At 36.1% G+C, this 25,712-nt stretch overlaps 2 protein-coding genes across 4 annotated transcripts; one reads left to right on the forward strand and one right to left on the reverse strand.

Moving 5' to 3' along the window:
* Positions 1-1,487: 1,487 nt before the first annotated feature.
* On the reverse strand, positions 1,488-20,239 carry LOC127856352 (3 beta-hydroxysteroid dehydrogenase/Delta 5-->4-isomerase type 4-like). 3 transcript variants are annotated; one of them, XM_052392497.1, is made up of 5 exons: positions 20,080-20,239; positions 18,528-18,683; positions 18,017-18,181; positions 2,568-2,768; positions 1,488-2,304 (listed from the first exon to the last, which is right to left on the reverse strand). In XM_052392497.1, the coding sequence occupies exons 2-5, from the start codon at positions 18,673-18,675 to the stop codon at positions 1,733-1,735; spliced, it is 1,086 nt and encodes a 361-aa protein (XP_052248457.1). In that variant the 5' UTR covers positions 18,676-18,683; positions 20,080-20,239; the 3' UTR covers positions 1,488-1,732. The 3 variants fall into 3 exon arrangements, with proteins under 3 accessions (XP_052248457.1, XP_052248471.1, XP_052248465.1); XM_052392511.1 differs by lacking the exon at positions 2,568-2,768 and adding an exon at positions 14,965-15,165; XM_052392505.1 differs by lacking the exons at positions 1,488-2,304; positions 2,568-2,768 and adding exons at positions 13,888-14,702; positions 14,965-15,165.
* A 717-nt stretch (positions 20,240-20,956) lies between these two features.
* Positions 20,957-23,717, forward strand: LOC127858378 (uncharacterized). The gene is made up of 4 exons (XM_052395510.1): positions 20,957-21,074; positions 21,350-21,466; positions 22,978-23,013; positions 23,395-23,717. Exons 1-4 carry the CDS (start codon positions 20,957-20,959, stop codon positions 23,715-23,717), a joined length of 594 nt encoding a protein of 197 aa, XP_052251470.1.
* The last annotated feature ends 1,995 nt before the right edge of the window (positions 23,718-25,712 follow it).

The raw sequence follows: 25,712 nt of genomic DNA on the forward strand, positions 1-25,712 counted from the left end.
TTCCTGATCTAATGGAGGTAGGCGAAGGAACTCATATCTGTTGCTCTTAGTAATTTGTCAATCTAAGATAGGGAGCTAAAGAATAATGCTTATTTTGAAATCAGATTATACCCTTATTGAAAAAAATACGGCTACCAAATGAATACAAAACATTACTCGTACTTCAACATCAATGCTGGCCATGATGTTTACATTTGAATAGAGTTAAGGGGTGCATCAACGGTCTTTCACAAATTCCATGAACACTGTGCACTCCATCAACAAAAAGTGTCATACGAAGTTTAATTGCAATAGGAATACCCTAAACACTATTGGTTTGAAAACGTTTAAATACAAACATTCTGCACATTTTTAGTTTCAAGCAATCCCAGAAATCTGCAGCTGCCGTAACCGATTGTGGACCAAATAGTAAGTGAATAAATAAAAACATAAATAAATTAATAAATCTAGGTAAGACGTCTGACGCTGCCAGAAGCCAATTGTTCGTTCGCTTGCAAATGTTCGGATGTCTTTGCGGGAAATTTTAACAGAATATATTGTCCCACAAAAAAAACGCGCATTTAGTATCTTAGAGGGGCCGTTCAACAGATTATGGCATGTATTGAAGCTTGTCATTAAATGCTTTAAATGCTTTATATTGATAAATTTGAACATTTGAACTATAAATCTCCAGTAAAAAAAAAACAAGAATACAATTTAAAAAAAAGGAAAAAAGTAACCCTCATCAGGGCTCGATCCACTGACCCCTGGAGTCATGGAGTAAAAAGCATCCCGCCTAGACCACTCGACCATCTACGCTCCTATTTAGAGTTATATAAGCAATCCTCTTAGTTTCCCAAAATATCGAATCGCGCCGATACGACGCTTTATTTGTTGGACGGCCCCTTTAATACGAGCGAAGGGCGAATAAGCAGGTATCAAAATCACTGTACAAATTAAACAAAAAGAAAACGAATTGCAGAAAAATATGTGTAAGTAAGGCCGGTTTTGTTTCTGCTTCTATTTACAATGGTACATGTATGTCATGTCCATTTTACACCAGAGTACTCATATCGATAGCGTATCGCATGCGTACAGTGTTACTTTCTGCACAATTCAACCACAACGATTTTACTACAGCTTAGTTTTCCGCGCCCACCAGGTATTCCCGTGGTCTTTCGAGAAGTGCACATGTGAGCAACTGTCTATAATTATAAATTTAATATGCCATTGCACCTTCATATAAAAGTAATATTTAATTAAAAGTTCATCTTATTTTGACAATATTATAAAGCCGTCGATTTGTCCCTTTAATCCTTGGTTAAAGAACTGAACGTTTGATATAATTTCACATTATTGTCGCGAACGCTTTACATATGGATTTGAAATAAATGTATAATAGATTCATGAGTGCTTGGTCAATAAAATCTAACTTCAAATTCTATTACGTAATTAATTAATAAAAAAATATGGCATGGAGTCATTATCAAAGTAAAAAAAACACCAAGGATTTTACAGCGTATATGCTCATCTTATAATACAAACAATCGCACTTGCATTGTACCGTTGCACGAAATACGTTTCAGTTAATTAATCAATCATTGCGACCGCAATTAAAATTAAATGTATACTATGTTATAAAATATATATGTTAAAACATTTTGTAACAGCAATGGCATTTGATTTGTATTATTGCACATGTCTCATTTTAAAACAACACATTTTTTTACATATCCACGTGTTGTTTGTCCTGTTATTTAGCCCGAAGTTTCTTTAGAAACCGAACAGTTCTTTCCTTTGACTCTTCGACGGAGTAAAGGGGTTGATATCCAAGCAACCGGGTCGCCTTATTGTACTCAAACCGGAATACCTTTGGCCCCATCACAAATGGCGCCAAGCCAATTGCAAGATTAACTTTCCTAAAGAGCGATACAAACATTAAAATGGCGAGGAGAACGTAGAGCGGCCAAATGATCATCCAGATCGGCACTTTCCAGGAAAATGCCTCAACCCCCACCTCTTTAAGGAAAGGCTGCATAAAATCTACCACGTTCGTATTTGGAGTCTCGTCGCTTACGAAAAAGCTCTGACCACAGACGTTCTCGGCTGCGCTGTCGTCGCGACGCATTACGTTTTCCGCGCAGATGAAGCTCCATGCGACGTTTCCGACGTAAGCGTGCTCGGCGGAGCCTTTGTGGCAGTTGAAGGTGAGCCACCTGTTGGTCTTCTTCACGAAAGGGTGGCTCAGCGTCCTTGCCATGGTCCGCCACTCCTCTTCGCCGTACATTATCACAGGACGCAGAGAAAGCGTGCGCAGGCTGTCACCTTGGGAACAAAAACGAAATGCTTATGTGAAATAATTGCTTTTTTATCGTCATGGAGCGCCTTAGGCTGATTTATTGTGAAAACTTAACGACATAACACAAACTAAATCAAGTTCATGCACAAAGTATAACCCAACGCCTTCAAAAGTCAAGATGAACAAACGTGTTTAATTTATTGCGAAACGACATAAAAACATCAAAAATTTTTATTATGAGTTTGATACAAATGCAAGAAATAAAAATACGTATGACGCGAAAACTCACAATTTTCAAGAAGCACCATTTCCTCCGCCATCATCTTTGTCGAACCATACACCTGGTAAATGTGGCCGTCCCTTTGGGCGCGCGTGTTCTCCTCGTTGCCATGGTAAATGTTGCCATGACCGCAAACCACTTCGCAAGTGCTGCAATACAACAGTCTGCGCACGCCGGCCTTCTGGCAAGCGTCAATAACGTTCCGGGTACCTGTAATCCTCATAGAGGTAGGCCAGTGTGTTAAAGGACTAAACAAGGTCAGTTTTGACAAAGCTACTTAGGAAACGCAAGAAGAAGACCTCTAAATTCAAGGCAAGTGTCTGCTGGTTTCATGTGCAGGTGTACATACATGTGCTACATATTTATATAGTATAAAAATGTGTATAATCAAGGTATGAATGTATATCAACATGTAAGTACATTTGTGTATACCTAGGGTCGTTGTTAATACCGACCTAAGGCCTTCGTTCAATTGTTGAAAGTTTCGCAATCCTTCATCATTCATGAGTGTGCTGAACTGTCATAAAAGTATACCTCACACAAACAATTCGAACATGTTTAAATACCATTATCATAAACGTTTCCTTCTGAAAGTTTATACTAATGCATAAATACATATTATATCGTATAGACTAAGTCTGCTTCATTTTGTTTATATAAATGTGTAGCTACAGGAATGAACTTATGCGTATTTAATACATTCCTTGACTTCAATGTTCACAAAATCGATTATATCGATCGCTAAGCTAGTATTTTTCCTAAGCAAACTTGTAAGCCTTAGTCCATATATCTACAAGTAGCTCAAACAATTGTGTAACAGTGACACAGTGGGGTGAACGCAATCTAAACCTAAAATATCCCGCAGTCTTCACGGGTATATTTTATTAAATTCACATTCAATACTTTAACGCAGCCGTATAGACGGCACTGAACATGAATTTAGTATAGATTAGTTATTTGTATTTGTTCTGTCTGTCTTTTACATAATCTTAAGTATGAAAAGAATTTTCGTGTATAATCTTATACGAGGAAGCAATGGCCCATCAATAGATAACTAATTCGTACAGTTCTTTTCTTAGAGAAATTACAGCTATGCCTTAAATTGGTCGCCATAAGATCCGTTAGCTCATTTTTTTTTGCGTGCTGACCTAATCGTTTAAGTGTTGTTTTTCATCACGATTAGTTTTTATATATATATATATATATATAAGACTGTCATGATACTTGAGGATTGGGCGTGAATATATCGTTTCTCATATCGAAAGGATGTTCGGATACAATAGTTTCACGTTTAATCCGATATAAAATAAAAATAAAAACACGGAAAGAAAAGTCAGAACATGGTAGACCCAATCCAACGCAAGTACATACATTTTCAACTGGCGGATATGATTGAATATTTCCTTTTTTAAATCTACATCAGGCCCGTACCCAGGCCATGGGCCCAGGGGCCCGGGCCCCCCCAGCTGGCTGTCGAACTATGATTTTTTTTTTATAATCGGCCCACTTCATTTTTTTCACTCGTGCAAGGGCCCACAGTACACTTTCCCTCAAAACAAAAGAGCAGCTATGTTTTATTGTCCCTGATAAACAATGGGATTAACGCTCGCCAATCGAGATAAGCCTCTAGGCAATGTTTTCTTATCGCCTTGTACACACATCCCCGATCAGTCCCCCATTGTGATCATGACTGCTTCATCTATCGATGGTTGATGTAACATGTATTTTGATAAGTGCAGCGAATGGAAGCAACTGCTACAGGAGGTCGTAGACTATGGTCTGATAATTGCCGACTCAAGTTTTTTCCTTCTTTGAGAAGGCCCTAGACGTATTTTTCCCTTCTAAAAGTTTAATTGTTTTTTTTTAACCTTTTATTGGGAATTTTTAAGTCCCAATATATACTTTTTGCATTGAGAATAGGGCCCTGAATTTGAACCGGAACAAAAATACTGACAAAGGTATTAAAACTGAGTATTTATAATTTTTGAAAGGAAATCACTGAAAAAGACTACGATGAAATAGTTAACATGTTTGTTTAAAAGAAAAACAGATTCATAAATATGCCGAGCAACAGATAAGAATTTGGCAGAATTCAGTATTTAAAATAATTGAGTACCGAGAAATGAGTAATATCAATCTATTAATGGCTCATTGGTAAAAAATGAAAATTGAAACAACAAATCGATCTCATTATATAAGTTAACCTGATCCAGTGTAGAAAAATATTGTATAAATAAATTATCTCTTTCCTTGAATTTGTTTGAAAACAGTAAAATATGTTAAATTGACTATTTAAGACTTTCATTATTTCCCCAAAAAATTAGGCATTTCGCGCAATTTTTTTCCTCAAAAATGGCAAGGTCTTTTTCAAAAAATCAGATTAAAAAACCTGTGACGTTATTGATTTGTTAAAAAAAAAATGGTGGAAGCAATACGAGAGTTGATGTGGATAATCGTCAGTTTAAACCTGTAAGTTTCGGAAATCTAAAGCTTTTAATATTGTTGTGAATTCACACCAATGTTTAAAGCTTAAGACTTCCGAAATGTGCTGATTTACTTGTTATATTCCATTAATTCATATCACAAAATACGTTTTTATAAGCATTAAAATTCACCTTGCAAAGTGCCAAATTAAAAAAAAGTATATATATAGGGAGGGGGAACCCCTCCCAAACCCTCCCCGGTTGGCCCCCCCCTGTAAACAAATCCTGGGTACAGCCCTGTTATATTATACATACATATACATAGTGATAGACATTTTCGGAGTTTGTTAATTGGATATAATATTATATTACAGTAGTATTCTTGCGTTAGAATTCATTATGTCGGATCTTTGTTTAGATTGTAAGAAAATTGTAAGTGAACTAGAAGAAGCTATTGAATGTGATTTATGTAACGAGTGGCAGCACCGAACACGTGGAACCGGTAAAATTAAAGAAATTATAAGGATGAAAATATTTTCAAAACCAGGCAAATAATAAGAAAGTTATGAGAGTTTGAAATACTTTTAAATATTCTATCAATATGGTAAACAGTTGACCACGCCCCATTTTCTGAATTTCATTTTGATGTCTATATATCATTTCATACATTATTGTTTTCGTTTGAATTTTTATGCCCCCCTTCGAAGAAGAGGGGGTATATTGCTTTGCTCATGTCGGTCGGTCTGTCGGTCGGTCTGTCGATCCGTCCACCAAGTGGTTGTCAGATGATAACTCAAGAACGCTTAGGCCTAGGATCATGAAACTTCATAGGAACATTGACCATGACTCGAGGTGATCCCTATTGATTTTGAGGTCACTTGGTCAAAGGTCAAGGTCACAGGTGAAGGTTACAGTTACTGGATATAGGCATTTTAAGGATTTAGCATGGTTCAAACAAGGGAAACAACTACCGTTTATGCTGCCCCCCTTCGAAGAAGCGGGGGTATATTGCTTTGCTCATGTCGGTCGGTCTGTCGGTCCGTCCACCAGGTGGTTGTCAGATGATAACTCAAGAACGCTTAGGCCTAGGATCATGAAACTTCATAGGAACATTGACCATCACTCGCAGATGCCCCCTATTGATTTTGAGGTCACTTGGTCAAAGGTCAAGGTCACAGGTGAAGGTCACAGTTACTGGAAATAGGTATTTTAAGGATTTAGCATGGTTCAAACAAGGGAAACAACTACCGTTTATGCATGTTCTTTTTGTTACAGAATTTGCCTCCCTTGTAATTTATTTAAATTTTACCAAATGTAAGGCTAACTGAATTTTTGTAATGCATTGTATCAATAAACATCGGGACCACCACCACCACCACCACCACCACCACCACCACCACCACCACCACCACCACCAACACCAACAACAACAACAACAACACCACCACCACTACCACCACCACCACCACCGCCACCGCCTCCGCCACCACCACCACCACCACCACCGTTGTTCACAGTGACAAAAAAGTATTCAGACAATGGCTGCTACTACAACTTATAGCCCATATGGAGGACATGCATGTTTTTCAAACAGCCCTTGTTTACACATTGATTCAGTCTGTCATCAAGATTATCATATAATAAAACGTTTGACACTAATATGTATAGTTATGCAGAATATTTGCTATTACTGTTTACCATCCCACTTTAAAAATTAATCTAATCTGTAGCCAAAAAATGTAATGTTTTCGCTAATATTAAATTAAGTAACAACACACACCTAGCATTATACAACATATCAGGCACTTATGGTGCAATATACAAGCATTGATTAGATTAGCAAGTGTATTATACAAGATAATAGCTGTTGTATAACGGGTACTTATTGTGCAATATACATGCGCTTTAATAAGCATTGGTGAGATTGGGTGACATCTTTAAAGGGGGATAGTCATTCATAAGAAGAGTTTAGCACATTATCAAACAAAAACATTTTTAAATAGTTTATCAAATATTATTAATATCATTGAGTTAAATTATTGAAATATTAATAAGATTTGATTACATTTGCTAATTATATTATTAAAAATGAAATAATGTGCAAGGGCAGTGCTATTCTGTTTTAATTAGTCTAAATTAGTTATTAGTAAAAATTAAAATTTCAGTGACATCCAATGATTTGATTATATACATATGAATGCATGAAAAAAAAGACAGTTATTCAGTTTATTTATAATATTTAAGTGTTACAAGGTAAACAGTTTTGAAATAAATATAAATGTGATTTTACCATTTTTCAATTCACCAATTGACCCTATTTAATTGGATAAAAAACAACAAACAACTACAGTTCCACTGTCCCCTGCCCAGGTTTACTCAAACTGAAATAAATGTTAATTGTGTGTTCAAAACGGGTCTTGATTACACATTATTCTTGGTTGCATGTGTGCTCCCAAATAAGCAACATATATTAGACCAAATGAGCAACATGTATAAGATTTTAAGAATATTCCACAATTACACCAACATGCACTTACTAATGATTCCATGCATTTCTTACACAGTTAACAAAAATGAATTCTAAAACCAAATAAAACCAACAAACTGCTTCAGAGATAAAGTTAATTAAAGTCTTCATAAACATTATAATCATTTTGATAATAAATCAAGATTATACTTCAACCAAACAATTATTATTTTAGGGGGGACGTCTGCACTAAAACAATGGAGAGGAAACGTCTTGGGGGGAAACGTCTGGGGAGGAAACTTCGGGGGGGGGGACTACAACTCTGCTAGAAGAATGCAACCTAACCAAACTCCAGGTTGCAAGCTAACATTCGGTCTTTACTGAGGCAATAAAATGCAGTGTGTTCATGAGATCCTCTGACGAATGCGACTGCATTATGTGCGAACCTGATGTTTGCCCAGGAACTCGTACATAGACTCACGAAAGGTGGACAGAATTTCGTATTATATCTGCAATACATCAATGAAGTTGTTACTGAAATATTTTTAATTTTGGCTTGGTCTTGTACTTCGGGGGGGGGGGGGAGGGGGGGGGAGGGGGGGGGTAAACGGAGGAAAAGCCACCTATCGTTATATTATTACCATCAACCACACTCACATGCCTCCGGGCACGGGGATTTAACTAGTATGACTGTTAGTTAGGTAGGTTTTAAACTCTTCTTTGTTTGAAACATAAATAAATCGGCGAGCATCTCGAACACAATTGCTGTGCCAACTCGTCGGAAGCATCTTGACACGGACGATTGACTGATCCTCGCTGTATCTCCTAAAATATATAGTTGCTGGATTGGCAGGAGAGGTTAATTATCCGCGTTCCGAAGTCCAACGACTCGAGTAATTCAATTAGGCTAGTATAGAAGCTGGACAATATCGGCATTGTCAATATACATCTATATCCACCTCGGATAACCCGTATTAAGTATTTTCTCGATCTTTTTCTAGGTATATTTCAACGTGTTTCAAACAAGATATTATTAGAACGCATTGCTTGTACAGCCATCTTGGCCCTGGTGACGTTACCATCTTTTTATATTATTTATAGTATGGCATTCGCAAAGAAATTTGACTGGTTTAGAGTATAATTATGATACAATGTGCGTACACTAAAACACACCTGAGGCGATGTTGATTTCAATATTAAAATTACTTGTTCACATATTTTCGTAATGATAGTTTCACAGTTAAAATTTAACTGCAATATTGAAATCGAGTATATAATTTAAAATTGTTCAATTGTTTGCGTTATTTGTAACAATACGCAAATCAGCAATTTAATTGTCAAATAAAAATGTAAGTACATCACGCCTGCTAGCCGAGCGGTTGAGGCGATACCGTTTTTAAACCAAAGGCAAATGGTTTTATTCCCGCACAGGCCTTTATTGAAATGGAGTTCTACACTTCGATGTGTACATCTAGAAATTAAATGCCTTTACTGAAACACTTAAACTGCCCCAATCGGTTATAACGTTTCTAATATTAGATTACTATAATATTACTATGTTTAGTCACGGAGCGTATATTGACATAATATTACTATGTTTAGTCACGGAGCGTATATTGACGTGGTTTAGTTAAAATGTCTCTTTTTTGGTTCATTTTGCACTGTAAAACATACAGCAAATGAAAAATGTGATAAGAATGTATCTTAACTAGTATTAGAATATGTTGTCGTGTACAACGTAAAACAGTAAACATTTCCCTATATTGTAAGCATTGTTTTCAGTTATTTCTTCAGTACTTGCATTTGAAAGTCTACAACTAAGCTGGTAAAACAATTGATTATCTGAAAACCAAGTGTACCTTATTAGTTACAAAGGTTATTGGTACAAATGCGTTTTATGACGGCCAATATGCCATCGACACAATGGAATTATTTATGTAATAATATGGATTAACAGTTCAACGCAGACGGTATTCACATCACTGAATGGAGTGTCGTTTTATCGCTACAGAGTGCCAAACAAAACTCGTGAAATTATTGTCGCAGATATGAATGAAAAACTATACCCAGCGAAAAACACGAAAGGTTAAGCCTATCGTCGATAACAATATGTAATATTATACAGGAAAAAAACTAGCATTAATTACGTATATGTGCGTCACGCTGTTTTATGTCGACTGAATTCGGAAGTTTACATATCTCAAATTAACATGACAAGACGTAGTGGATGATACACGAGACGACAAATTCAGAAGTAAGCGTGGCCGGTGTGAAACACATTTTACACTGTGCGTCGGTTTAAAGGGCATGTTCACAGATTTTGGCATGTATTGAAGTTTGTCATTAAATACTTTATATTGATAAATGTAAACAAAAAAGCTCCAGTAAAAAATCTAGAATAAATTTTAACAAAACGAAAAAAGGAACCCTCAACAGGGCTGGAACCACTGAAGCCCAGAGTCATGGAGTAAAAATGTCACGTAATTACAAATTGTGAACACACAGTTTCAAACAAAGTTCATTTCTGATTTCATCGAGACTTATTTCTGTTGAATATTTTCTAACACAACGCTTGCTAATGATCATGAAATACAATTTGACAGCACGGCGGCCAACATGGCCGCCACGTCAAGAAGACGTGACAAATCCCAAAGTTCTTTTCAGATCTACGTGAAGACTGTTCACTACCAACTAAAACACTGCATTTTATCCCCAGGTTAATTTACATTAAATTTACTTGTAATTTCCATTGGTCACCAATGTCCGGGCTTATTACGGAATGGTTACATTGCACCTTGGGAATTGATAGCCCAAACTGTTCGAGTTCTTACATGCTTATAGAATATTCTAAAACCTCATTACTCGGTGTGACATAATACTTTGTGTTGTGTTTGCCTGTGATTACATGTGAATTATTTTATATGGCCTGTACAAATAAGATTTTCTGTTGACCCCTTTCATGTGTACCATTACAATGATTATATGAGGTAATAACAATCCTATATGTCATTAGGTTGACCTGTTCCGTTAATCAAATGTCTGTCAGTTATATAATCCCTTAATTTCCTAATCTTAACATATTGTATTAAACTTTTCAATTTATTTACCCCACACTATTTCATGTTTACTTGCTTATTGACAAACCTTCCAATATTTTAGCTAGTCTTTACATGCACGAGATGAACTCTCAAATAGTTTGACCACTTTAAACTTTTAACTTCTGCTTACGTATAAGATAGAAATATTGATGTAAATTACCTTTTAACATTTTCTTACATATTAGTAATTATAACAGTTACTAAACAATTACTCAAACATATTATTAACATATTTCCCTATTATTAAATATATCTGTACTTTAATTTCTATCATAATAATAAACAATATGCGTATGCTGTTATGTCACAAAAAGTTTACTTCTTAGACCACTCGGCCATGTGTGTTCATACAACGAGGGATATATTTTATACTTTTTATACTAGTAATATAGAAGCAATCCTTGTAGTTTCACAAAATACAACAACATTAGAACTCTAAATTATTTAATATTTTCGCGTTGCAACGCTTTATAATTTTCAGGTTTTTAAATCGTCAAAAGATGCATATAATGGCTTTTTAGAGCATGGTAAATGTTCAGTATTATTGTTTCCTCACAAACATCATAACTAAAACGAAAATTTGGCAATCTGAAACAACTTTTTTTAAATATTGTCAATTTACCAAAACGTGTTTAGGCCCCTTTAAGTCTTAGGCAATGACGATTACAAGGTTAGTTGAAGCCTCTTGAAGGGAGTTCACGCTGCTTGACGTAACTCGTTTTCTAAATTGGCGCCACGCGTCTCACAATTTTGTTCCAGTAAGTCTTTTAAACGCGTGATCTTTCCGATTTAGAACTCCGACTTTAAAACAGTTTTTGTTATGCCACTCATTTGTCTTTTTTTAATATTTTAGTTCAACATTACATTTCATGATCATGGAACATGCAAGAATGAACAAAGCGCAGTTGATCTTTCTTTTGCCAAAAAGAATGTATGTGGCCCTGCAGTGTGAATACTACAATGTAATATTTATTCCTGTTCTTATTAACATGCATATTTTAGTTCGGTTCATGTTGGAATTGTTTTCTTTTTTAGTGTTTTTGAATGGATTAATTACTGTATAACTTATGTCCAACTTTTGTGTACATCAATGGCAATCACCACGACTCAGTTTTGATCGAAAAATAGACACGGCTGTCTTGCGTGTCAGACTCAATGTTGAGATTCCGAGTCATGATGGCAGCAAAGATACATTCGTTTCAGGCATCGTGTAATTAAAGGTCATTCACAATTCACATGACTGTTTGTTCAATCAAATATCTGCAAAGTTACTTTTCACTCAAACATAACTTTCTTTGCTGCGGACGATAACTATTACGCCATGTTTATTTTTGGAGTTAAGTTCCTGATCTAATGGAGGTAGGCGAAGGAACTCATATCTGTTGCTCTAAGTAATTTGTCAATCTAAGATAGGGAGCTAAAGAATAATGCTTATTTTGAAATCAGATTATACCCTTATTGAAAAAATACTGCTACCAAATGAATACATAGTGGATATTTGTTGTATTCGATGGAATATCGATTTTATTTCACGAGTGATCATATAAAATAATATTTTCACGAGTGGCACAGCCACGAGTGAAAATATGTATTTTTTATTATCACGAGTGAATTAAAATCGATATTCCATCGAATCCGACAAATTTTCTTTTTATTTTATGCTTTTTCACCGTTTATTTACATTGTAAAAGAGTTTAACTGGATAATGTCGCTGGATTTATAACGTCATTTCGTTGAAAAAAATGACGTCATTTCACAGTAAAACAGTGAAAAATATCTTTATTTTTCACTGTTATTTGTCACTGTTTAAAACAGTGAAATACCAGTTTTATTTCACTGATATTTCTCTATAAACCACCGGAAAGCATAAAATAAAAAACATTACTCGTACTTCAACATCAATGCCGGCCATGATGTTTACATTTGAATAGATTTAAGGGGTGCATCAACGGTCTTTCACAAATTCCATGAACACTGTGCACTACTTTTATGCTATATAAAAACCTCCATCAACAAAAAGTGTCATACGAAGGTAAATTGCAATAGGAATACCCTAAACACTATTGGTTTGAAAACGTTTAAATACAAACATTCTGCACATTTTTAGTTTCAAAAAATCGTTTCACGATGTTATCTTATTTTACGAATGATCTCGAGTCAGGATCGGATTCACTCGGTAAGTGTTAATTAACTTTATTTGCATAATTTATGCAAGCAATCCCAGAAATCTGCAGCTGCCGTAACCGATTGTGGACCAAATAGTAAGTGAATAAATAAAAACATAAATAAATTAATAAATCTAGGTAAGGCGTCTGACGCTGCCAGAAGCCAATTGTTCGTTCGCTTGCAAATGTTCGGATATCTTTGCGGGAAATGTTAACAGAATATATTGTCCCACAAAAAAATGCGCATTTAGTATCTTAAAGGGGCCGTCCAACAGATTATGGCATGTATTGAAGCTTGTCATTAAATGCTTTATATTGATAAATTTAAACATTTGAACTATAAATCTCCAGTAAAAAAACATGAAAATACAATTTTTAAAAAAGGAAAAAGTAACCCTCATCAGGGCTCGAACCACTGACCCCTGGAGTCATGGAGTAAAAAGCATCCCGCCTAGACCACTCGACCATCCACGCTCCTATTAAGAGCGGAAATATTGTTTAGCTATATAAGCAATCCTCGTAGTTTCCCAAAATATCGAATCGCGCCGATACGACGCTTTATTTGTTGGACGGCCCCTTTAATACGAGCGAAGGGCGAATAAGCAGGTATCAAAGTCACTGTACAAATTAAACAAAAAGAAAACGAATTGCAGAAAAATACGTGTTAGTAAGGCCGGTTTTGTTTCTGCTTCTATTTACAATTTTACATGTATGTCATGTCCATTTTACACCAGAGTACTCATATCGATAGTGTATCGCATGCGTACAGTGTTACTTTCTGCACAATTCAACCACAACGATTTTACTACAGCTAAGTTTTCCGCGCCCACCAGGTATTCCCGTGGTCTTTCGAGAAGTGCACATGTTGGCAACTGTCTATAATTATAAATAAAATATGTCATTGCACCTTCATATAAAAGTAATATTTAATTAAAAGTTCATCTTATTTTGACAATATTATAAAGCCGTCGATTTGTCCCTTTAATCATTGGTTAAAGAACTGAACGTTTGATATAATTTCACATTATTGTCGCGAACGCTTTACATATGGATTTAAAATAAATGTATAAATAAATTCATGAGTGCATTGTCAATAAAATCTAACGTCAACTTCTATTACGTAATTAATTAATAAAAATATGACATGGAGTCATTATCAAAGAAAAAAACACCAAGGATTTTACAGCGTATATGCTCATCTGATAATACAAACAATCGCACTTGCATTGTACCGTTGCACGAAATACGTTTCAGTTAATTAATCAATCATTGCGACCGCAATTAAAATACTATGTATACTATGTTATAAAATATATATGTTAAAACATTTTGTCACAGCAATCGCATTTGATTTTATTATTGCACAGATCTCATTTTAAAACAACAAATTTTTTACATATCCACGTGTTGCTTGTCCTGTTATTTAGCCCGAAGTTTTTTTAGAAACCGAACAGTTCTTTCCTTTGACTCTTCGACGGAGTAAAGGGGTTGATATCCAAGCAACCGGGTCGCCTTATTGTACTCAAACCGGAACACCTTTGGCCCCATCACAAATGGCGCCAAGCCAATTGCAAGATTAACTTTCCTAAAGAGCGATACAAACATTAAAATGGCGAGTAGAACGTAGAGCGGCCAAATGATCATCCAGATAGGCACTTTCCAGGAAAATGCCTCAACCCCCACCTCTTTAAGGAAAGGCTGCATAAAATCTACCACGTTCGTATTTGGAGTCTCGTCGCTTACGAAAAAGCTCTGACCACAGACGTTCTCGGCTGCGCTGTCGTCGCGACGCATTACGTTTTCCGCGCAGATGAAGCTCCATGCGACGTTTCCGACGTAAGCGTGCTCGGCGGAGCCTTTGTGGCAGTTGAAGGTGAGCCACCTGTTGGTCTTCTTCACGAAAGGGTGGCTCAGCGTCCTTGCCATGGTCCGCCACTCCTCTTCGCCGTACATTATCACAGGACGCAGAGAAAGCGTGCGCAGGCTGTCACCTTGGGAATAAAAACGAAATGCTTATGTGAAATAATTGCTTTTTTTATAGTCATGGAGCGCCTTAGGCTGACTTGTTGTGAATACTTAACGACATAACACATACTAAATCAAGTTCATGCACAAAGTATAACCCAACGCCTTCAAAAGTCAATATGAACAAACGTGTTTAATTTATTGCGAAACGACATAAAACATCAAAAATTGTATTATGAGTTTGAAACAAATGAAAGAAATAAAAAAACGTATTACGCGAGAACTCACAATTTTCAAGAAGCACCATTTCCTCCGCCATCATCTTTGTCGAACCATACACCTGGTAAATGTGGCCGTCTCTTTGGGCGCGCGTGTTCTCCTCGTTGCCATGGTAAATGTTGCCATGGCCGCAAACCACTTCGCAAGTGCTGCAATACAACAGTCTGCGCACGCCGGCCTTCTTGCAAGCGTCAATAACATTCCGGGTACCTGTAATCCTCATAGAGGTAGGCCAGTGTGTTAAAGGACAAAACAAGGTCAGTTTTGACAAAGCTACTTAGGAAACGCAAGAAGAAGATCTCTAAATTCAAGGCAAGTGTCTGCTGGTTTCATGTGCAGGTGTACATACATGTGCTACATATTTATATAGTATACAAAAAATGTGTATAATCAAGGTATGAATGTATATCAACATGTAAGTACATTTGTGTATACCTAGGGTCGTTGTTAATACCGACCTAAGGCCTTCGTTCAATTGTTGAAAGTTTCGCAATCCTTCGTCATTCATGAGTGTGCTGAACTGTCATATAAGTATACCTCACACAAACAATTCGAACGTGTTTAAATACCATTATCATAAACGTTTCCTTCTGAAAGTTTATACTAATGCATAAATACATATTATATCGTATAGACTAAGTCTGCTTCATTTTGTTTATATAAATGTGTAGCTACAGGAATGAACTTATGCGTATTTAATACATTCCTTGACTTCAATGTTCACAAAATCGATTATATCGATCGCTAAGCTAGTATTTTTCCTAACCAAACTTGTAAGCCTTAGTCCATATATCTACAAGTAGCTCAAACAATTGTGTAACAGTGACACAGTGGTGCGAGAACGCAATCTAAACCTAAAATATCCCGCAGTCTTCACGGGTATATTTTATTAAATTCACATTCAATACTTTAACGCAGCCGTATAGACCGCACTGCACATGAATTTAGTATAGATTAGTAATTTGTATTTGTTCTGTCTCTCTTTTACATAATCTTAAGTATGAGTTTGTATAATCTTATACGAGGAAGCAATGGCCCATCAATAGATAACTAAGTCTTACAGTTCTTTTCTTAGAGAAATTACAGATATGCCATAAATTGGTCGCCATATGATCCGTTAGCTCATATTTTTTTGCGTGCTGACCTAATCGTTTAAGTGTTGTTTTTTATCACGATTAGCTGTTTATATATATATATATATATATATATATATATATATATATATATATATATATATATATATATATATATATATATATATATATATAAACACGGAAAGAAAAGTCAGAACATGGTAAACCCAATCCAACGCAAGTACATACATTTTCAACTGGCGGATATGATTGAATATTTCCTTTTTTAAATCTACATTACAACGTTAATTCTAGTGATATCACAACCAAAAAGATTGGCAGAAAGTTGACAGATTGTGACCCTAACACTGGTAGACCTCAGATCCGAGAGCGTATCGTATATTTGAGTGTTTGATTGTAAAGGGACAATGGTCAAACAGACATTTAACAGACATACAGACAGCCAGACATTTTATTCAACGCATAAAGTGCTAAGGCGTTGTTTTTTTTTATTCATTTTAAAGCATATATTGTATACATACATGTCGTTCATTTGCAAACAATGGTTTTAACAAATTATACAGAAATATGCCTTTTAATGTTTTTGACCTTGCTTTGTAACATTTCTATCAGTGAGAAAAGTACGTATGTGTTCTGTTCTATATAATCAATGATGTTATAAGATTAAAAAAGAAAAAAAATACTAAAAATAATTTATGAAGTGATTAACTAACATTAAGAGAGTAGTATATATTTAAGGCGTTTGTTACAAAGTACATTATATCACGATAAACGTGAAAGATTACTTAGTATATCAGATATGTTATGGTGACCCAGACGTATTGGGGTTGTCATACAGATAAACATTTGTATGAACCTAAAGGCTGTCTGGTATTTGGTGTCAATATTAAGGACAAGTGTTTATGATGGAGATAAAACATGCGAAACCTTGATCCCATATCAGTCGCGACTTTAACTTTTGTTCATAATTTTAACGGAACGCTGTACGTGTCAAACCATAACAGTATTATAGCACTTACAAGGGCTCAAATAGTCAAACGTATCATCTGGTTGGGTCGACGGGTGAAAAAGAACATAAAAAACACGAGAAAAATTCGGATTGGGTCTGTGCATGTATTAAAAAAGATCATTAAAAGACGTTTTGCATATTCGACTGTTTCCTTACCCAGATATAAAGATTATTATTATTATAAGTAGTATTGTTAATTTATATACATGAACAGCGGACAGCATATTTCTATTCATTATGTATAGACCAGCCAATTTTAGTATTGCTTGTACATGTAGCTAGAACAAAACAAGGTACAGCTTTATCTTTTCACGAGTTTGAAAATTTATTTTTGTTATAAAACTGCTACTTCTTGATGCTTTTTTCAAATTGTTTTGACGTCAAGTTTGTTGTCCAAATTATGTGCTTCTTTCATGTGATAAAATTACACGCCAATAAATCGACTTAAATGCTTTTAAGCGTCTGTTCTCATTATTTACGTTAATAAGCAAATACAAAATTGAGAGTATTTTTTGACAAGCGCATCCGACTTTTTGCTGCCCGTTTACGTCAACACAGTTATAGTATTTTGAAATGTTTGCTGTGTACATTGTATTGATGTTAGATGCGTTGCACTTACATACAAGTCAACCTCGCAGCGGCTAACTCCCTAGCAGTAATCCCTGCATTAAATAAGTACGAGAATTCCATATATGGAAGGTTTATCGGTTTGTTAAGTTTTATAATTTAAAGAATTACAATTTTACAAACTGTGCATGTAAAAAAAAAATTATCAGAAAATATGAAATATAAATCAAATCATATAGCATGATTTTTTATGGTTTATCCTCATTAAGCGTTAATGAGAAATGCATGGAACCATTAACATCTCGCTTGATTGTAATTTTTTAGGTTATGCTTTAGGTTGCATATACTTACAGAAAAAATAAAATTAATTTAAGACCAAGAACGCTCATACCGACAACGTTGATATTGTAGCTGAGGTCTTTATCCGGTATTAGCGAAATGTCAACTATGCTCGCCACGTGCATCACGCTTGTAGCGCCCTCGCACGCGCTCTGCACGAGGTCAGGGTTCGTGATGTTTCCGGTAAACTGGCGCACCGGTTTGGTCGCCGGGTAGTCTGAAGTCGGCGTTGTATAGAGAGGCAAAATATACATGTATTATAATGAATACTGTATAAAATATAGCTGCGTTATTGACTATAATGTACAAATAGTTTTTACTGAGATTCCAGTGACGACGTAGTGTTTCAAATACCCAGGCATAACTTTACTTCTACGTTGGCTATGTAAACATTTATGTTAAAAAGCGAACACGCTTTGCATACAATTGTTTAAATATTAAAAGTATGCAGACTAATAACAAAATGGTGTACGTAAATATTAGTCTTGATATTAATAATACTTTCAACTGAATATTAAAATCTTTGAATCGATATCGATATAAAAACATTAACAAGTGCTTACCCAAGTTGTTGACATACGGCTTGACGTCGATTACCCGGATCTCCGTCACGTGGTCAGCATGTGCCTGTAGCAAGCCCACAACATGCTGCCCCAGGAACCCCGCCCCGCCAGTGACAACAACAACACACGGCTTTTTTCCTTCTGACATTTCGTAACCTTCACCAAATAAGAAAGATGAAAGAACCTTGAACAAGTCAACATGTGTACACTGATAGCTGTCTTCAATGTTTCCCTTAGCGATAGAAGTTAATTGTGCCATTAACATACGGTCTCCATGATGCTTGCTTACTGTTATATAAACGGATTACACCATCTTAACGACAGTGTGTGTTTTTTCCAATTAGTATTATGCGTTCATGGGTGTATGTTTTTTTGACAATTTGCGCTATTTCATTTTTTCGCTAGATAAGTATATGAGGGGAATATAAACGCCAGTATGCCTGTATGACATAATCTAACTTAAAAAAAATAAACAGTTGTCCGTGGTTTTCAGTTGTTTTGGGGATGTTGAAATGTTATTTTCGCATGTTATTTTCGCTGATTTAATGAACCAGACTTAGTTTTTTTTGGTATGTTTACATCAACTGTCTTGTCGATTTTATGACCGAGAGCTATTTGTTAGGAATGCTGACATAAAACTTGTGTGACGAAATTGTGAGACAAGGAGTAACTTTCATACATGCTGCCAGTGCGTATTCCTAATAATTTAATAAAATATGCATATGTGTATATATGAATTAATTCAGACATTTTAAAAGCACATTGAAGCACATTGACGGTGTCATAAATGGCTATCTTTCTGTAAACTATACACTTAACATTACGTGACTTGTATCGTGACATGTTAAGAATGCGTAAGGCACAAACTTACTTAACCCTCTGCACACAATAATAGAATGTTAATCAGATGGATAAAACCATTTTTCATTTGTTGTATCTATATTAAATTGTTGTCTGTAAATGATTTATTCACAGCAAACATACTCCTATATATAGCAATATGTTTATTGATTGCATGCTCTGAACTTGAAAATCTAACTGGTACGGTAAGAGTTCAGCATTCCGATATTGAGTCGATGAATCAGATACTAGTACATTTAAAGGTATCATCGGTCAGCTGTGAATGATAGCTTAAAGACATTTCTTCTCATGGCAATCATTGGCATTTGCAATGTATACATTCCTGGTACGGCAACGTTTGCAGACATTGGCGATCAATAAATGAAAATGAATTTGTTAGTTGGCTACACAAATATGCATACCGCAGTACCTGAAATCTAATTACACGAATTAAACAAGTTCTTAAGTTGTTTATCTGTTTAGCAGAGGCCGGATAAACATAATTAAAAAAATGTGAAAGTAACACACGATACATATACCGTTACATGGAGAATGAAAATAAAATAAATAAATATCAATATAAAAACGTTTTATACAAATAAGATTTAACGTTAGGCCGACTGATGCATGCATGTAATCCACCTTGTACAGATAAGACATATGATAAGTTATGTCATTTAAACCATTCATTGATACACATATAGTTGCTTACCTTGTTAGCCTTCAAAATAACCTCTATCTTGGTTGTAACACTGTAACACAAAAACACTCATTAATTAACATATCTCACGAATGAGATCAATATCCGCAGTAAAGCCTTTACTAAAGGTGCAGTGTTGTCGAATTATGTTTCGAACGTTCCTATGCTTCAAAACCAGTTTTATCATCATCATCATCATCATCATCATCATCATCATCATCATCATCATCATCATCATCATCATCATCATCATCATCCACATCTACGTCCTCGTCATCATCGTCATCGTTTTCGTCATCATCATCATCATCATCATCATCATCATCATCATCATCATCATCATCATCATCATCAACAAAACACCATCATCATCGTCATCTTGGTCATCATCATCATCATCATCATCATCATCATCATCATCATCATCATCATCATCATCATCGCCGCCGCCGTCGTCGTCGTCATCATCATCATCATCATCATCATCATCATCATCATCATCATCATCATCATCATCATCATCATCATCATCATTATCCTCATCAACATCATCATCATCATCATCATCATCAAACTCATCCTCATCACCACCACCACCATCATCATCACCAGCAGCAGCAGCATTAGATTTTCATTACCGTCGACATATTTCGTCTTTGAACAATTTCCCCTTGAATGTAAGTCGAAACGGCGGAAATGAAGTAGGCGGGACGGCTAGGTAATTTTCAGTTCTGTGCGTTACAAAACAGGTATATGTGCGGTTCGTTCATGCGTGTGGTTGTCACGTGAGTGATGGTCACTCAGGTGGACATAGGCGGGAATGTGCACGGGTCGTTCATTATTTGGTCAGTTCTACGCTCGACTTCGATCACTAAACTTGTGTTCAAAAATGGAGACAAGCGAGTCGTCAGGCATGAAGGGCTACATAGAAGAGAGAATAAAGGATGCAGTGAAATCCAACAACGACGCGTTATTGAGCAGCATTAGCGGAATGATAAATAATATAAGTAGAAAATCACAATGTTCGTTTTTAGACGTTCTAAAGTTTAAACGAAAAAGTAATGAAGAGCAGTACAAAAGCAATGCCGAAATCTTGGAAAACATGGATATTGCAAGCACAGCAATTGATTCAAACAACATTCAGTCCGCAAAAGAAGCTTTAATCGAAGGTAAATGATTCGAATAAATGTGTTATATAAACACATAGCAACACGTGTTACATGTGTGTGTCTTGCGTTTCTATTTTGATGCACATTACTATTTTTTTTCTCTGCTTATTTAGCGGAAAAGGCTCTACGCCACAGACAAAAACTCATCTTGATGGCAGACACGTCAGAGCTAGGCTGGCGTGTGGTAAATGAGTATGCCACTAATCCCATCGCCAGTGACAGCGAGGATGAACGAGAGCGCCGATGGCGTTGAAAGCATAGTTGCAAGATACAGGGAAGGTGCTGCTGAAATAAATGTTTAGGTTAAAATATACTAAATAGTTTCCTTATATGTTTCAATGTAAAAGCGACAAATTTGAGCGAAAATAAATACAACATTTTGCACATAGAGACCCCCATAACCATACCTTTTCTTGACGGGCATTCTTAGCTGAATCGATTTAAGCAATAAAAAAGATATGTCATGTTCAAACCAAAAAAGAATTCGACTCAAATCAAAATCGACTGTTTTTGCATCTTCTTTTTTCGGCCGTTTTCTAGTGGATTGTAACCTTTTGCAGTACCATTTTTTACTTTAATCTCTAACTTTATCCTATTTCAGGTATTTAATAGTGAACACCTATGCTTCCCCTATCAATATCTCCAAACGATAAAACTAGAACAATAGTCTAAAGTGTAAAACATGCCTTCGAGGAAAATATGATGATTTGTTTAGACAGGGACCTATACAGTATAGGTCCCTGGTTTAGAGAGTACCTTTATGACTCGATTATCCTTCATGACTCGATTATTCATGACTCGATTATTTAGTTTATTGTAACCTTAACCATTTCTGACATCACGAGTCGCCTCCCTTGTTGGTTCATGCTACCAAAATGTTCTATTTTTAGAAACAAGAATTCCAAATCGTGACGAATGTGAATGGTTACAAAATGACATAACTATGAAAATAAATACGTAGAATTTTATTATTTCACGCATACCATTATGCAACCATCCGTTTTCTTTTCCGACTTGATACATTTACGGCATTCCATTTAATATTTTACAGACACAACATTCGTCCAGAATTTGCGCGAATCCATTAAATTCGATGCCACATTTAAACCGTTAGCTCTACTCGTAACGTTAATTTCTGGCTCAAAGTAAATCATTTTAATTTCAATTAACACATCTCTATTACTTTCAAACTCTACTTCATTAAATCCATAGAAAGGCAGGTCAGAATCCATGTCATAAATCAGAAAACATTCATCGTACTCCGCTATTTTTTTTACACATTTACAAAGAATGAAAGTGCTTTATGCCCCACTTCCTGTTGAGAATATGTTAATTTCTATTTATAATTAACCAATGAAATTCAACATATCCTTAAACCAGGGCCAAATGAATTTGACCTCTCCCAGAACAGTAAGCAAAGGAAATAGAAAGGAGGTGTGAGATCACTACCAACCAGAACAGAATTGTTTTACGAACGAAATTTGTTTTAGTTTCTTAGAAGGTTTTTTCACGTAAAACGGTCTTAGAAAAATTCACTAAAAACAGTGTCAGCAATATTCTTGGAAGAAAACGTTAGAAAAACGTTTCTAAATAAAAAAATGTTAGAATTACCATATACTATATTAAATTGATATTTCGTCTGATTTTTGATCAGGTAAGGCTTCATAATGGTCAACCGTTCCATGTCGGTTTTCGAAATGTAGCTCTAACATAAGCATAGTTGCGTTACCGCAACTATGCTAAAAACGTATTCAAAAGGCGGAGGCGCGCGCTATCCGTAAAGCAAAAGCCGACAAGGGGAAGAAGCCGCGTCGAAACTAAACATATCGCCGTTCGGAAGGGTCGACTGTTCATGGGGCGTCTGCGCGGACAGGTTTCGTAAGGCCTCGGTCAGGCTTGTGCTTCATGTGTGGTAAACCGGGCCACTGGAAAAACGAATGTCCTCAGCCCGTAGCAACGAATAACAAGATAAGTAGCTTATCATATTGTGCAGAATTAGAATGTATAAGTATATCAAAGGACGTTCATAAAGCAACCGGAAGTTTGCAAGGTGAGTCAGAATTAGTGTATGATAGTAAGCACAATATATGTCCTAGTACTTCTGACGAGAGAGCATCACCAGTAGGGCGTTTAAGAAATTGTATTCAAAGGTGGGTAGAAATAACTGACGATGTTTATATTTTAGACGTCATACGTCTTGGCTACAAATTGCCCTTCAAGGTTATTCCGGAACAGGTATTCCTTAAAAATAATAAGTCTGCACGTGAAAATCCCGATTTCGTGAGTAAAGAGATAAACAGTTTGCTTCAAAAAGGTGTAATTTCTGAGGTTTGTCAACAACCTTATGCTGTGAATCCTTTAACGGTTGCCTATAATCGCAGCGGAAAACCTAGGCTTGTTTTGGATTGTCGGCACATAAACCCATGTTTACATCTGTTCAAAATAAAATTCGATGACATAAATATTGACAAAAGCTTTTGATAAAGGTACTTTTGTGTTCACGTTTGATTTGAAAGGAGCTTACCACCACATAGATTTTTTTGCAGAACAAACAACTTAATTTAGGGTTCAGTTGGATTTGTGACGGTGACGTTAAATATCACGTCTATAATTCTTTAGCATTCGGAGTTTGTTCGGCGGGACACATCTTCACAAAGGTTCTCAGAGTTTTGATTAAACACCGGAGGTCCCTCGGTTTTAAAGTTATAATGTTTTTAGACGACGGCATAGGAGATAATTCTTACGATAAAGCTTTGCAGACTAGTTATTATGTAAGGCAGACTTTGCTCGATACAGGTTTTTGTTGGCAGAAGATAAATGTATTTGGAAACCTAATTTGCATGCCATTTGGCTAGGGCATAAGTTAGACTTTTGTCAAGATCGGCTATATATTACAGAAGAAAGAATTTGTAGGCTGGAAATCGCCATTAAGTCCGCGTTGTTTCAGTCGCTGAAAGACTATAGTTGCTTATTACACGTGCGTGTATTAGCCGGCTTTGTAGGACAAATAGTATCGTTAAAAAGCGTACTAGGGAGTGTTGTATGCCGTATGACAAGGTATCTGTACAAGTGTATTTTATCTCGAGCCAGCTGGAACGCTCGGGTTAAGGTTAGTGTAGAAGCGTCAAAGGAGTTTCAGTTTTGGTTAGACAATGTTAGAATCTTAAATGCAGACGGTAAAAGTTTATCACAAGAAAAAAGCAGTTGATGTATGTGTTATCACAGACGCAAGTTCTGTTGGGTACGGAGGGTATGTTTCTAGCAATCGAGCAAAAATTATATCTGGTGGCAGGATTTCACCCATAGAGTTGATGTATGCAGCTCCCGGGCAGGAGCAGATAAATTATTTTGTACCTAGAACCGAGTATCTGGATATGATTACTCTCGAGCAAGTAAATGCATTGACTCCCGGAAGTGAGTACGTGCGCCTAGATAATATCAGAGGTGAACATGTAAATACGGTGGCTCCCGGAAGTGAGCACGTAAGCAAAGTTGCTCTCACAGATGAGCTGGTAAACGCAGTTGCTCCCGGAAGTGAGCACGTGAGCAAAGTTGTTCTCAAAGGTGGACAGGTAAATACAGTGGTTCCCGGAAGTGAACACTCCGGTAAAGTTAATATAATGGCTTCCGGAAGTGAGCACATCGTTACAGGCACACAGGTATACGGGTCATGGACAGAGCAAGAGTCAGATGCTAGTTCTACTTGGAGAGAACTCGAGGCTGATTATAGAGTTATTAAAAGTAACGTTGTAAGTCTACAAAACAAAAATGTCATCTTATATTCTGATAATAAAAACGTATTGTATATTTTTCACTTAGGCAGTAATGTAGATGAGTTACATTGTAAATATTTAGATGTTCACAGAGTTTGTAGTTTGTACAATATTAATTTATCTGTGATATGGATACAGCGGAAAGATAATACTATTGCTGATCAGCTTAGAAGAGATCAAGATTGTGACGAATGGGCCATTCAAGAATCTATTTTCTCTTTATTAGATGTCAAATGAGGTCCGCATACGATTGATCGTTTTGCTACACATTATACCAACAAATGTGCACGGTTTAATTCGAAATGGTGGGTACCTGGAACTGAGGCTGTGGACTGTTTCACCCAAAGTTCATGTGTCAACAATTGGCTGGTTCCTCTACCTCAGGTCATTGTTAAGTGTTTACAGAAAATGGAGCACGATTAGTGTGTTGGTACTTTAGTTGTTTCCGAGTGGGAATCTGCATCTTTCTGGCCTTTGATTACAGATGGGAAGGGCGGATATAGCAAAAACGTTAAAGATGTGCAGATCTTACCAGAAACTGGTGCAATAAACCCAGGTCGAGGAAATAACGGGTTGTTTGGTAATGAGCATTTACCATTTAGAATGTTAGCCTTGAGATTTGACTGGCGTACTAAGTAAATCAGTAGTTTAACGAGTAATTAAATAGAATCTGTGTATGATTTACATGTGTTCATATTGTTTG

The sequence above is a fragment of the Dreissena polymorpha genome, chromosome 1 (genome assembly GCF_020536995.1).
Source record: "Dreissena polymorpha isolate Duluth1 chromosome 1, UMN_Dpol_1.0, whole genome shotgun sequence".
Lineage (NCBI taxonomy): Eukaryota > Metazoa > Mollusca > Bivalvia > Myida > Dreissenidae > Dreissena > Dreissena polymorpha.